The sequence below is a fragment of the Emydura macquarii genome, unplaced genomic scaffold (assembly GCF_026122565.2).
Source record: "Emydura macquarii macquarii isolate MOO-44397 ecotype Brisbane River unplaced genomic scaffold, CSIRO-AGI_Emac_v2 contig_295, whole genome shotgun sequence".
In the NCBI taxonomy this organism is placed as follows: domain Eukaryota; kingdom Metazoa; phylum Chordata; order Testudines; family Chelidae; genus Emydura; species Emydura macquarii.
The window spans coordinates 8178909-8192726 of record NW_027130432.1 but is presented as its reverse complement, the minus strand read 5'-3'; the positions used below and the strand labels follow the sequence as shown (position 1 = coordinate 8192726).

The window sequence follows — 13818 nt, the reverse complement described above, 5'->3', positions numbered from 1 at the left end:
GGCTTCAGTGCAGAAGCAAGGAATTTAAACACAGCTGAAATAATACTACCTAGCTCTTATATATCACTTTCCATCAGTAGATCTCAAATCATGTATCCACTAAAATATGTGATTCTTTGCAGTGCAGAGAAGGAATGGGGTGATGGTATTCGGGGTCTGTCACTCAGTGCGGCCAGATATGCTTTGCTAAGACTGGAAGAAGGTCCTCCCCACACCAAGAACTGGAGGTAGGCATTTTGGATGTGCAAAATGCAGATTTTGCTGAGCCTTTGATTGCACATGCAGGGTTCAAAACAATGCCCACAATTTACATGCAAGTAATTACCTTGATCCTGGACAGGAGTTTTGCTATCTTAAAACACAAAAGAAATTTAAGAGCTCAATCTTCTAAGGGAAGTGAATGCATGTAAGTAAATTCCTGCACACTTAGTGTGAAATGCATGCAGCCAGTGTAAGATATTCCATGCTACATTAACCACACTGTAGGGGCCCTGCAGAGGCAGAGCAATACTTCATCTTGCCTTGGATGTGAATGGAGTCGTGGTTGTGGCTCTGTATAGGCTAATTCAGAAAATGGAGTTGGGGGATGACTCTCAAGATCTGTGATCCCAGGGATGCAGCACCCTTAATATCCTGCTATATTGGCACAGAGGTTGCTGCTGTGGCTCCAGCTTTAAGACTGGAATAGTGGTCAAAGACTTCTCCCTCTGACCCCTGCACTTCAGTTGCACAGAGCCAGATTACATGGGCAAAATGAATTTTGAGTAAGGTTCTACATGCAGGAGCCAGAAAACACCAAGATTTAGGGGGGCAGAGAAATCCTCATTAACTGAAAGGTAAACGTGTACTCTTCCATGACTTTCATTTCTGCAATGGGTAGCTCAATCTAGCATATATTATGCTGCTAACTAGCACTACTGTATATGGATATCAAGCACTCCTCCACCTATCCAGAGGCATAGAAGTCTGCCTTAAATAATACACACAAAATCCTATAAATCATGGTATTATGTTACTCATAGCTGCATGTTGGGAAAAGAATATCCAAATGTTGGCAACGTCAGACTGAAGTTGCATATATCTCACGTCAGAAGAAGGTGAAATTCATTTGTTTATTTGGAATGTAATCTTAATTCCCACATATTTGGTACATAGTATCCATATAGACCTAGAATGTTGCCTTTATCACACAAACAAATGTCATATGCAACATTCTTTGTATAGGGCAGATCCTTGAAAATAATCTCCTGTAAGTAAAATGCTAATGCAGACCCCATATATTTGTCAAATCCTTTCTTCAAAACCACATGGAAGAATCTCTAGACAGTATTCCAAATCTGCTTTGTCTAAAGAAATAAAATGTCAATTACTGCACTGTTAGTGCATATGGTACAGAGATATACTTCACTGTTACTGGTATCAGTGTTAGTGTTAAAGCATAATTAAGATAACTAGTGAGAACAATTTTGAAAAGGTTTTATAAGAATAACCCTGACTGCTTTTTCTTTTACTGTAGGCCTCAGTTGCTGGTGCTTCTGAAATTAGATGAAGATTTGCATGTGAAGTATCCGAGGCTGTTAACATTTGCTTCTCAGCTGAAAGCTGGCAAAGGTTTGACTATCATAGGGACAGTGATCCAAGGAAATTTTCTGGAGAGTTATGGAGAGGCCCAAGCTGCTGAACAAGTAAGTGCTTTAAATACTGAAAAATAATAAAAACGATTTTACAAAATTTTAGTGAATGTTTATTAAACTTTGTGGAACGTAAAGCAGGCTCCAGTAGAGCAAAGCTCTTAAACACATGTGTAGTCTAGGTCTGTTGACCAAAGTGCTTAAGGACATGCTTACGTGCTCTGCTGAATTGGGGTCTGAAGATCTAAAAACCACATCAAGGTTGCTACATTAAGTTCTAGATCTTATGTATATACATCTCTAACTTATTTAACAGGATGAATTGTCACCAAAATGTCCAATTAATGTTTCATGATGTAGACTGATTCACTTAAGAGATGTGTTCTGTAATTTCTGAACTGATCTAGAAACATCACAATAGCTAACAGTTACTCTGAACCTAACACATTTGCTGTATTTTGCTTATTCTATGTAGCGGTAAAAGACCTGTAGAATCCATTGCACCCTTCCTAATGCTTAAATTTGACATTTACATCTGCTTAGTCATACCATAACGTAACATTCACCACTACCCCATGTGGAGACAAAATTGCATAGTGGCGTCTGCAGCGCCACGTGCACCGCCCTCCCCCCCCCACACGGATAAAGAGGCAGCCTAGGGAGGGTTGACTCAGCAGCATGAGCCGCACGTACCTGTCTCCTTATAAGGAAATGAAGTGACCTCACCTGCTGGTGTGTGGTCAGCAACTGCCCGGGAAAATTGTAATCACCTGGTTGGCTGGTCCATACCTGTCTGGGAAATCAGGAGCACCTGGTTGGCTAAACTCCAAGCCATGACCTTCGAAGGTCATGCAGCAAATAGCAACCAATGGGGCTTAGCCTCTGCTGACCGCGGGAAACTATAAAAGTTCAAACCCAGGTAGCAGAGGGCAGAGAGGAATTGAATCTACTCAGCACCCCGTGTATCTCCTGGTCGTGTCGGTTCGGCGGGCTGATGCATCTTCCCCAGCCCGCTTCGCTGTGAACTGATCACTCACAGTGGCTCTATCCCCTCTGCAGTATCTAAAGCAAACGGCAACTGAATTTGGCCAACATGGTATACATGTATATAATGTTTGTGAGTATGGATTAACTGTTTTCTGTTGTGTTTGTCTTGTAACTTCTTTGGGGAACTCCAAAATCGGGCACCCTAGTGTCACACGCTGGCAGCCATGCGTTGATCCGGAGAGATCACAAAACGCTAAATCTTGGGTGGCGCATTTTGTCCTTTCGTGCATGGAGTTCTCCTGCCCTTTGCTATCACTATTTGCTGTGCAATTGTTTGCTGTGAAACTGTTTATTATAGAAATAGAACTGTTTATTATAAGGATATAATTGTTTGTTATAAAATAAAAGGTTTATTGATTAAGCAAACCCCCAGAATCATCACTATCTCGCCGACCCCCCGTATCCCAAACCGAACCTATCTGAGAGTTTTTCTCTCCGTTTCCACATCCCAAAGCTCTTGAAGAGGTGGGAGACAGTACTTTAAAAATGGAAAGCTAATTCGTATATTTGTGGGATAACATCTTGCTAAAGATGACATTATTGTTCTATTTATTTCTTACAGCCTTGTTATAGAACCTTATAGTGTATGAAGCTGTATACTACATACGATTTTTCTCCTGTCTTTCATTATTCAAAATAAGGCAGTAAACTTTTGCTCTTGATGAGTATATGCAGATTACAATGTGAAGATGCATCAAAAATATATTAATCAGTTGATATAGAGGACCTGAGTTCATTTTAATTGAGAACATTTTTCCCTTGCCTGTCTTCCAGACTATTAAGAACATGATTGAAATTGAAAAAGTGAAAGGATTTTGTCAAGTAGTTGTAGCCACTAAGGTTCGAGAAGGAATTGCCCACTTGATACAGTCCTGTGGACTAGGTGGCATGAAACATAACACTGTGGTTTTGGGATGGCCATATGGCTGGAGACAAAGTGAAGATGCAAGAGCCTGGAAAACATTTATAGGTTAGTTTTAATGTGCCATGTGGTTAGACACCCAGAACCAAGTTCTCTGTACTACTACACCTGCTATACTTTTCATTATACAGATTTATTTTGTAAGTTCAGCATTGCTTTCCCACTGATTAGCATAAGTGTTAACAAAAAAAAGCACCGATTAACAGATATATGTCTATATACCATTGCAAATGGTTTTAATAAACACTATAATCTTTTCAGTTAAACAACCTTTACAGTTGCACAGTTACACAAAAGGAGTAAATGCATATATTTAATGTGAGCAGTGACTTTATGAATAAGTGGCACTTGCTCATGTAATAGCCTTTTCCACTATAATTTTCCCTTACAGTACCATAGGAAGGTGACAGTTTGCTTTCTTCCCCTTCGCTCCAGATACTGTGCGTTGTACAACTGCTGCCCATCTGGCTCTGTTGGTGCCCAAAAACGTGTCTTTCTATCCCAGCAACCATGAACGTTACAGTGAAGGCAACATTGATGTGTGGTGGATTGTGCATGATGGAGGCATGTTGATGTTGCTTCCTTTTCTACTGAAACAGCATAAAGTAAGGATGAAAAGAGCTAGATAATCCGTTTGTCTGCCTACTACTTTTTATGCATCTGTCTATGGTGTAAAGTAGTCAGCCAACAATAAGTGAAGATTCCTATTTCAACCTATGTAGGCTAGATTTCTGTGGTTGAGAATCAGTCGTCATGCTTCTTCTCCCGGAATGTTTTTTCTTGTATTATATATTCATAAAAAAAAGACTGTGGACGTTAGAATGGTTTTTTTGACCCACATGCGCATTCTACTTATGTACAAAAATGTTTACATTACCAGAGTGTATTTTTTCCTACATGACCATAGCAGTAATGGTCATACAAGTGCACCCTTTTTACCTTTTAAAAAAAGAAAGGATTCTATAAAGCTTGCACTGCATTGTAGCTTTAACTGTTGAAAAGGCAGAACCCCCATAACTGTGTTTGAGACTTGCTCAGTCTTCTCTTGATAGCTAGGTACATTTAATAAGAAATGTACCATAAAGGACTCAGCATAACTGTTTATGGATACCATTTCACAAGAGCTATAGGATCCAACGAGTGTCTTAATTTTAGACTCTTGATATATTTCATTGCAATGTAATTGGGTTATATGTATACAAAAGGGGAACTGTCAGGTTATGTAGCAAGTGTTAATTAAGAAGAGACTATACTATTTACTAAAGAAAGAATTCATTTGTTCTATTGTAGTACCAGAAATTAAACTGAATTTAATAAAATCAATGTGATTATGAAGATGAGGGACTACAATAGAGTTGGTAGCATGGCTAGTTGAGAAATTAACCCCAATTTTGAAAACTATAGACTTTTTTATCAAATTTGATTATTCTGAGACATTTTTCCTACTCAAACTGGTTGAAAAGATTTTCACAAATTAATTGGAACTTGAAAAATTTGAAAACTTTCTATAAGGTTGGCAGATGCAAAGAAAGTTGTTCCTCTCTCTACCACATACTACCAATCAGTACCTCTCTCCTGAGCTGCCTTGCATCATCCTTGCTGCTCCATCTTTTGCCCTCCCTTGCCCATTATTCTAAAGTGTGGTGGTTATCTCTTAAAGACCAAGAAGAGTCCACTCCCCCTGTCACCAGGAGAGATGCTTACAGCAATTAGATATAAAAAGTCTTTAAATACAACAGTATCTTTTAAAAATAAGGCAGTATTTATGCCCTTAGTGTCCAAAATGTTGTGATTGTAAAATACAGTGCCCTGGGGATATCTGGGTGGTAAGGGAGCCTTGCATTTTTGGTGACTTTTCCCCACTTTGTTCTACACAGGTAAATTGCAGGTCCCCAGATCATGGCTTTAGGCTGGATGGGAACATATTAAGCCTGCTAAAGCCACTTCTGCTTTAACCAGTGGGGTCACTTGCCAGGGCCAGGAAACGTATCAGCTAATGTAATGGCTATGATTTGTTTTGTCATCTCCAGAATGCAAGAAAAAAAATTCATCTTCTCCGTCACCCACAAACCCTGGCATATAACACATCAATGTTTACATTTATTTTCTGTTAAAGTTTAAAAGAATGTAAAGATCATAATCACCCCAGAAGAATGAAAGGTGTCAAGATTTTGTGGCAGTCTGAGCAGCGGGTAGACCAGGGTGAAAGAATAATGTTTTATGAGGTATACCCTCCCCCCTGCCTCAAAAAAAAATAGGTCATGGGTTTTGTCAAGGGAAGCTAGCAGTTGAAAAATGTGCAGTCTCACTAGTGAGAAATCTAACTGGAATTTTTCTCATGCTGTAGTTCATAGGACCATAGGACTGGCCTCATACAGCTTTTCTTTGTTATCTTTATGCCAAAAGAGAGGCCACATACAAATCTGGGCCCTGCCTTACATTAATGGCTCATTAACCATGTTTGTTAAAAGCCATGCTTGATAATCATCTCAGTTTGTCAACACAATGCTTCAACAGTGTTCCTAAACTATGCTTGATTTCTGTGATGGGAAAGTCAATATAATGGATGTGTTTAAAAAAACATCCATAGAGCGCAGTGCAATACCTATGTTGGAAAACAACAGTGCTATATTTATTACAGCTCTCTTTTGTATAGAAAAGAAGTTGTTGGTTCAAATGTTTTGAGAACTTGTATTTTCCCCCATAGGTCTGGAGAAAGTGCAAAATGAGAATTTTCACAGTAGCCCAGATGGATGACAACAGCATTCAGATGAAGAAGGACTTGGCTACTTTCCTCTATCACCTACGAATAGAGGCAGAGGTAGAAGTGGTAGAAATGGTAAGGGATCAATCGTAGTTCTCATTAAGGTTTGAATGCTAGTAGGTTTTTTGATTACAAAGAGGAATATTTTTCTTATTTCTGCAGCAAAACAGTGACATTTCAGCTTATACTTACGAGCGGACTCTAATGATGGAGCAGAGATCTCAGATGCTGAGGCAAATGAGACTGACCAAAACAGAAAGGGAAAGGGAGGTATGTCATTCACTATAGAAAGAGCTAAGATGGATGAATCCAAACACTGTTACTATACAATATGAAGGATTGGAAATGTACTAGGAAGTCCTTCAAGATATGAGAGGTATCTGGGTACTAATTCATGAAGAAAACAAATGTTTAGTGTAGCTTTTTCAGTTGCTGTATCTGAAAACTAGGTTATTCCTGTCAGTTAACATCTTGTCTGCACTTATGAAGCTGTACTAGAAATGCTTTATCATAAGAAAGAATGCACGGTGGTCATGTAAGCAGTAAAAAAGCCTTTTGTGCCTTTTCCTGTATGAGTATGTGATGTCCAGTTAGTTCAGAACATAAGTCGCAGGAGGTTTCTTGTAAATTTCAAGAGTTTCTGGTACATGCAGTATCCTGGGTTTGTCTCAGTTCATGATGCATCCTGTTTGGCTAGTGCAGGTTTATGTCCTATCTTGGATTCTGGTAGAACAAGGCAACTAGCTCACTTGGCCACCAAAGCTGTTCAGTTTGTATAATCCTATTCCATCTGAGCAGAACAGTTTTCATCAGCGTGGGGTTGATCTGGGCTGCCAGGTTCCATACCATTTTACAGTGGCAAGTTCTCTATTTCTCTATATAAACAAATCCCTATTGGTCCAAATTCTGGTTGAATCATATACACCAGAATCCCATTTCCTCTTTATGTCAGTGAACTGCTCTGGCTCCTTTCCTGAACACAGGTGAAGGGTACAATGAAATGAGAGCTTTTTTTTTAAAATTGGTAAAAGGGATTCAGAAAAGATAAAATTAATCTGTGAAGTAGAACTAAACTTGCTATTTAAACACTTCTCAGGCTCAGCTGGTAAAGGACAGACACTCTATAATACGGCTGGAAAGCCTGTACTCAGATGAAGAAGATGAAGGGGAGACAGTACCTGAGAAAATTCAGATGACATGGACAAAAGAAAAATTAGACTCTGAAAAACGGAACCGGAACAATGCAATGGAAAACTTTAGAGAACTGATCAGTATTAAACCGTGAGTCTCATTGGCCGATATCTCAGACCACTTTGAGTTAAAGTCTGGTTATGCTGCTGTCCATTGTACCCCATCCCTAACCACAAAACAACTTGACTTCCTTTTAAAAAAAATGTTTTAGTACTGCACAGGTCTCTGTTGCATTTAAACTTTTGGGGCCTTAACAGTGAAAAGTCAGCAGAGTTAGTCACTCTAATGCAGAACTAAGATTAAAGGTAGGATGTGGCTATGAATACTAAAAAAAATTCCCAAGTTCTAGAAGTGGCACTTTAGTTGTGGCTTCATATAAAATGGAAGAATGGTTTGTAATCTCTTATGTAATATATGTGTATTAGAGACCATCCCAGCACCAGTTTATTGGCAGATGAACATATAACTTACTGCTAAGTAACTCAGTGAAAATTCCTGAGTGTTTGAAATTCCTATTTGTTAGTATACGTAATTCAAACATATTTTACAGTTTAAAAATCAGTAGAAATTCTGTGTTTATGTGTTTAAATTTAAACTGATGTACTCTTACCTCCCTTTCATGCTTTCAGAGAGTGGGAAAACCTGTAAGTTTATTTGCTACTTGTTTAAAAAAATGTTTTTCTGCGGATGGGAGTGAGAAGATCTGAAATTCTCCCTAGATTAAAAGGAATGACATTATTAACCTACATGTAACTCTGTGCAATGGGCCTGATCCCGCATGCCTGAAATCGTGGGGAGACTTACCATTGTCTTTAAAGAGTGCAAGATTGGGTCCTTACTTCTTAGGGTGATACTTTAGAAATAGCGTAAAGCAAAGTCTGCAAGAGTTACCCTGTCTAACCAGGACTAAATCAGGGAAGAACATCTTCAGGTTTGAGCATTTAATTGTGTTTTCAAGAATGGCATACTCCCATTTTGGATGTTTGTTATCAAAGAACGTTTGTTGTCATTGGAGCACAATATCAGACACTGGCCAAGCCAAAGTTCAGGTTGTTGTATTGAACAGAAATTCAGGACAGTGCTGACTTGAACTTTCCTAGCTCTTTCTAGTTTTCTCACAATTTTAAATATAATACTCAAAGGACATGGTCAAATTACTTTTGCACACAGGAAGTAAAAACATTCAAATTATTGTTTGCAATAGCTTGCATAGCTGCTTGAAATGAGATTCTTTTCAGGTCCAGTTCTGTCTGCATGTGCCCCCAGTCCTGTCACCAAAGGAACATCAGGTCCACCAGGGCTTCCTGCACAATGGGGCACAAATAGGGGGATTTTGTAGCAGGCTGTGCTGGACTGAAAGAACTGCAGCTCAGTGGATTCTCCAGTTCTCCCATCTGCTGAGAGGACACTCAGGTCATAGTAGGCTGCAGTAGCAGACTCCGGGGTGGTTCAGTAACTTGGGGGAACAGGGAGATTCCTTGTCCCTTCCTTCCCTCCACACAGATTGCTAGTACCCAGCTGGGGAGAGTAGTTATCCATAAGGATATGTCTACGGCTATGACTCGGGCTTGCAGGGGTTGGGCTGCAGGGCTAAAAATTGCTGTGAAGACACACAGGGTTCCAGAGCTAGGGCTCCAGCCTGAGCCTGACTATCTGCACACAGTTAAAGGGTGAGGTGTCAACACACACACAAGCTTTATATCCTCAGAACAAACGCTCATTGGCTGATCATACAAGAGAGGAATCCCACTGTTTCTAGCCACTCCTGGAGGCTGGGTGAACCATTCCTTACATGCCTATGCCACAGTTACTGGCATTTTCTCAGCTCACTGGATAGAGGCCAGTTTTAAGGGTCACCTTGGAAAAAAATGTGGCTCTTTGGATTTCTGTAGCTTTTCTTCCAAAAGGTTAATTGCAAAAATAACAATTCCTTCCTCATCTCCCATAGTAATAGTACAATAATATCCTGCCTTTCTTGTCTGTGACCTTTCTGCTCCTGACATGGACGAGGCAGAAAATGTGCTCACTTTTTCAATACAATATGTGGACGTAGCCTGATATCACAAGGAAAGTGTTCCAAACTGGGCAAGTTATATCCTGTTGTAATTCTTGCTCCTAAATGGTTTTGTGCAGCAGCACCTTGTCTTGTTAATGGTAGTGCATATGGGTCACCTCAGTGTATCTGCCACTTCCTGAATGTTTTGGGAAGTTTATTCCCTTAGAAAATGACACAGATATGCAACCCTATAAATCACTAGAAGATGAAAGCTAAAATTAAACTGACTTAAAAACAAAAACAAAAGAGCCCCCAGAAAAGACATAAGTTCATGAAGGCCTGTTACCATAATTTGTAGCATGTAAAATGGGGTCTTATCTAACCCCCTTCCCTAAAATATCTGGTTTTGATTTAAAAACATCAATAGAAACAAGTCAGAAATCCTCATCAAGTTGCAAATGCAAATAGATTTTCCCTTTAGGTTGATCTGCCTGTCTCTTTTGTTTTCTTCTCCCTTGTTAACCACTACTGTGGTTAATTTCCTATTGGAAAGAGAGCTCTTCTGGCTAAAAATGACTCCCTGACTCTCTACTACTTATTCTGTATGAATTGGTGTGATGTGATTCTATTTTTAATGTAATAAAACTTGGACACTTTTTGGGAGGATATAACTGTTTTGCAGCTCAAAATCAGAAAACACACTTCTTAAAACTGTGGGCTGGTGTTGCTGCCACCAATTTGAGTCATCTATGAGACATGGAGTTTTCAGAGTTGAGGGTTTTTTCTGTACTTTCGTATTTTGAGTGGGGATATTCGGACAGTGTGGCCTAGATTGTTGTTTTGCAATTTGCCCTGAGGAAGAGGCAGCATATAGTTATGTTGCTAAGGACCAGATTGTGACTCAGAGGAAGTAAACTGTGACAGGCTTAAATTCAGCACAATTTACACTCAGCACTGACCCATAACTGGCATGCTGTGTACACTGACAGGAGCATAACCTGTGCAGGGGAGCAGTAATGGCTCTGTAGAGTCTGTTTTCCTTTCTGTACTGACAGGCCCATGCAAGAGAATAAGCGTGTGGGGCCTTATGCCCCTTGTGCGGATGTATAGGGCTAGTGATTTATCCCTCTCTGTAGGAGCATAGGTTCTTCTCACATAACACCCAGCTTGAAAGCTCTTGCAGGTTTGGTGGAACACTCCTTAGGTTGTTACAAGTTGCAGACTGTGACACTCACTTCAAGAATTCCAGCTCAACTCTAATCTGAGGTCACAGTGGATGACCTTGGTATTCTCCACTTTTTAATAGTGGATAACCATCCACTCTAGACCAGTGTCTGATCCCAAACCCTTGAAGTCAGTGACACGCACTAAAGCCAATGGAAAGAGTAAATAGATGAGGCCCTTAGGACAATTGAGTTTGGTGATCTTACAGATGTCACTTAAGGTGAATTTCTTATCTCATGCAGTCTGGCAATAGCTGCTTAGGAGAGACCAAAGGGAGCAGTGGAATGGAAAATAAGTTAAGCGATGCCTTTAGAACACAGATCACAAACACAGGTGGAATAATATTAGCTCTAAACACATGGAGCAAATAACTCTAACACCTTATGTACCTCGAGAAACTGGAAGAAATTGTGCATGTTTGATTAGATAACATTTTAAATAGTATTTAGTAGATATGGGCATTATAAGGTATGTTTGTAATGATTTTTTTTCCAATACAGTTTTACAAGGGTTTTTCCTGATAGTATATATGTGATTCTTCAACAGGAACCAATCAAATGTCAGAAGAATGCACACAGCAGTGAAGTTAAATGAAGTAATTGTAAATAGGTCCCATGATGCCAGACTTGTTCTTCTCAACATGCCTGGCCCTCCAAAGAACGTAGATGGTGACGAAAACTGTATCCTTTGAAGGCAAGCCAAGATTATACACAAAATATCTCTCTCTGTCTAACCAGGTTCTTATACTTTGCCTATCAAATATATTTATTTAAACCAAAATAAGTGTAATTTACTGTTCCAGTGGTATGAAAGTAGTAAATCATGGCTGTTGCGACTTTCCCTTACAGATATTTACTGTATCTCATCTGCCCTGGCCGCTCACCTGTTTTGTATCCAAGATGCTTTGCTAACTTCACCTGTGAAAGGTGTCTTGTCTACACTTCTTTCTTAGTTTCATTTTCTCTAATGGGCCTGCCTTCTTAAGCTTTGGCAACAGTAAGTAGCAGGAGCTTTGCTTCCTACAGAATAAGGCTAAACAATCTGACATTCCTTAACATGGAAATTATGTTTGCTCTTTCAAGGAAGCAGTAGCTGCCTTTGTCTTATTGTACTTTGAAGCAGTTAATAAGAGTGAAATCCTTTACATAAAAATCAACACGGAGAGTGCGGGAAAGGAGTTAACTCTTACTGACTGGATTCTAAAGATGCACTTAGTTTAATTATACTAACAAAAGATCTACTTCTGACATAGTAACTTCAAATCTATCATCTGTTTGGCCCTATATTTGGAATTTCACTATAACTGAAATCTAGCCAGTCTGACATTTACAACTGTGAATCTGTAGGGTGAGTAACATGCACTTCCAGGGAGGTTCACATTTCCAGGGAGGTTGAGAGCATGTTTTTAGGAGGCAGTAGGGACATCATCCCCAGGAAGTGGCTTTAGAATATATATCATTTTGTGTAATCAGATGTGCTTCTAAAGCAGGACAAATGTTGAGTTTTTGTGTTACACTGAAATGATGTACTAGTTTCTTTAGCTTCCTATGGCCCAAAACTTAAGGAATAGCTACAGCATGGGAGAAAATTGTGGGTAGTATGAACCCGCTGTCCCTCTACTTTCCCTAGCTCCCCCTACAATTTGGCTTGGATTAAAATCTCCAGGTGGACAACTGTCCACTCCTGCCCTGTTATAGGCCCAGTGTACACTCTGAAGGGAGCAATGTTTGAAAAAAGTTTAGGGTGTGGTTGAATCATGACTCAAAATATGGCTGAAGTGTCCCATATATCTTGCGCTTGATGTTATATTAGTCCACAAAGACAACACACATCTGTCAGATGTAGTCGAGTTGCAATAAATTAATTTACTGCCAAAATGTAATTGGGCCTTTCATTCAGTTTCAAAGCACAAACGTTTACAAAGTATATTCAGCCATGAATATGAAACATTAATATCAATTTAAGAAACATTAACTCTACCAGTTCTTTAAAAGTTTGCCCATACTATTTAGAAGAACTCAATCTCCCAAAGTTGCAATTGACATACTAGTAAATTCATTTGAGAGAAATTAAATTAGAGAAATTGCTCAAGATTTTTAGTTACACTCAGTATATTAGAAGGCTTCTTGCTATTGTATTACTATTCAGTAAAAAGGATGCCAGTCACTCTGTGTTTGCGTTTGTTATAAAATGTCTTTTGTCCTTGACTTTACTGATACAGATATGGAATTCCTGGAGGTCTTGACAGAGGGCTTGGAGAGAGTATTACTTGTTAGAGGAGGTGGTCGTGAAGTCATCACAATTTACTCTTGATTTAATATAGGTTTCTGCACCAACCCCACATTTACCTTCTTGATGACAAAGGACATTCCAGTTTTAAATGGAGAAGAAAATAGGTTTTTTTCTCTCTCTCGCTCTCTCTCTCTCTCTCTCTCTCTCTCTCTCTCCCTCTCTCTCGTCCCCCTTCCCCCAAAGAAACACACACTTTCCATCTCCTCTCCTGAATGATTATTAGGCTTTTATCACAAACCTTTACAGTGTACTGCAGATCTTAGTACTGCTTCCATTGGTTTTCTGTCAAGTGACATTCCAGTTGTTACATACATATCTTTTGTATTGCATTACTACACCATCCAACTGGCAACACAAGTGAATCATGAATCTATAGTATTACTCAGCTTCTGCTTTGATACTTGGTATTTGTGAATGTAGTTTTAACACTAAACCTATTTTTAGAGAACAGTGCTAACATGCAGTGTTTTTAGTAACTATGTATAAAGTTAGGATTCAAAAGTCAGTGACTGTAACAGGATTTTAAAAGCTTTTATATTAGTTTATGGGGATAGAGCTCCTATATATATAGCAGCTAGTTTCTGCTGAAGTTCAGCTATAATGCATTTTCTAAACAAAACACTAAATTGTAAGAACTGACTGACAAAGCTACAGTTTTATGGGTTCATTTCCAGAACTACAGTTTGAGTATTGGATAAGAATTTATACTTTAATACATTTATAGATTGAAATAAATTATGTTGATATAGTT

General features: G+C 39.1%; 1 protein-coding gene across 1 annotated transcript in view; it reads left to right on the top strand.

Moving 5' to 3' along the window:
• SLC12A4 (solute carrier family 12 member 4) overlaps positions 1 to 13818 on the top strand; it is a 70612-nt gene extending 56794 nt beyond the window's left edge. The window contains exons 16-24 of the mRNA XM_067551516.1: positions 123 to 227; positions 1517 to 1685; positions 3453 to 3648; positions 4036 to 4205; positions 6308 to 6439; positions 6527 to 6634; positions 7461 to 7645; positions 11322 to 11455; positions 12997 to 13818. Of these exons, the coding sequence (XP_067407617.1) occupies positions 123 to 227; positions 1517 to 1685; positions 3453 to 3648; positions 4036 to 4205; positions 6308 to 6439; positions 6527 to 6634; positions 7461 to 7645; positions 11322 to 11455; positions 12997 to 13088 (1291 nt within the window). The 3' untranslated portion in view covers positions 13089 to 13818. The remainder of the gene's footprint in view (positions 1 to 122; positions 228 to 1516; positions 1686 to 3452; positions 3649 to 4035; positions 4206 to 6307; positions 6440 to 6526; positions 6635 to 7460; positions 7646 to 11321; positions 11456 to 12996) is intronic.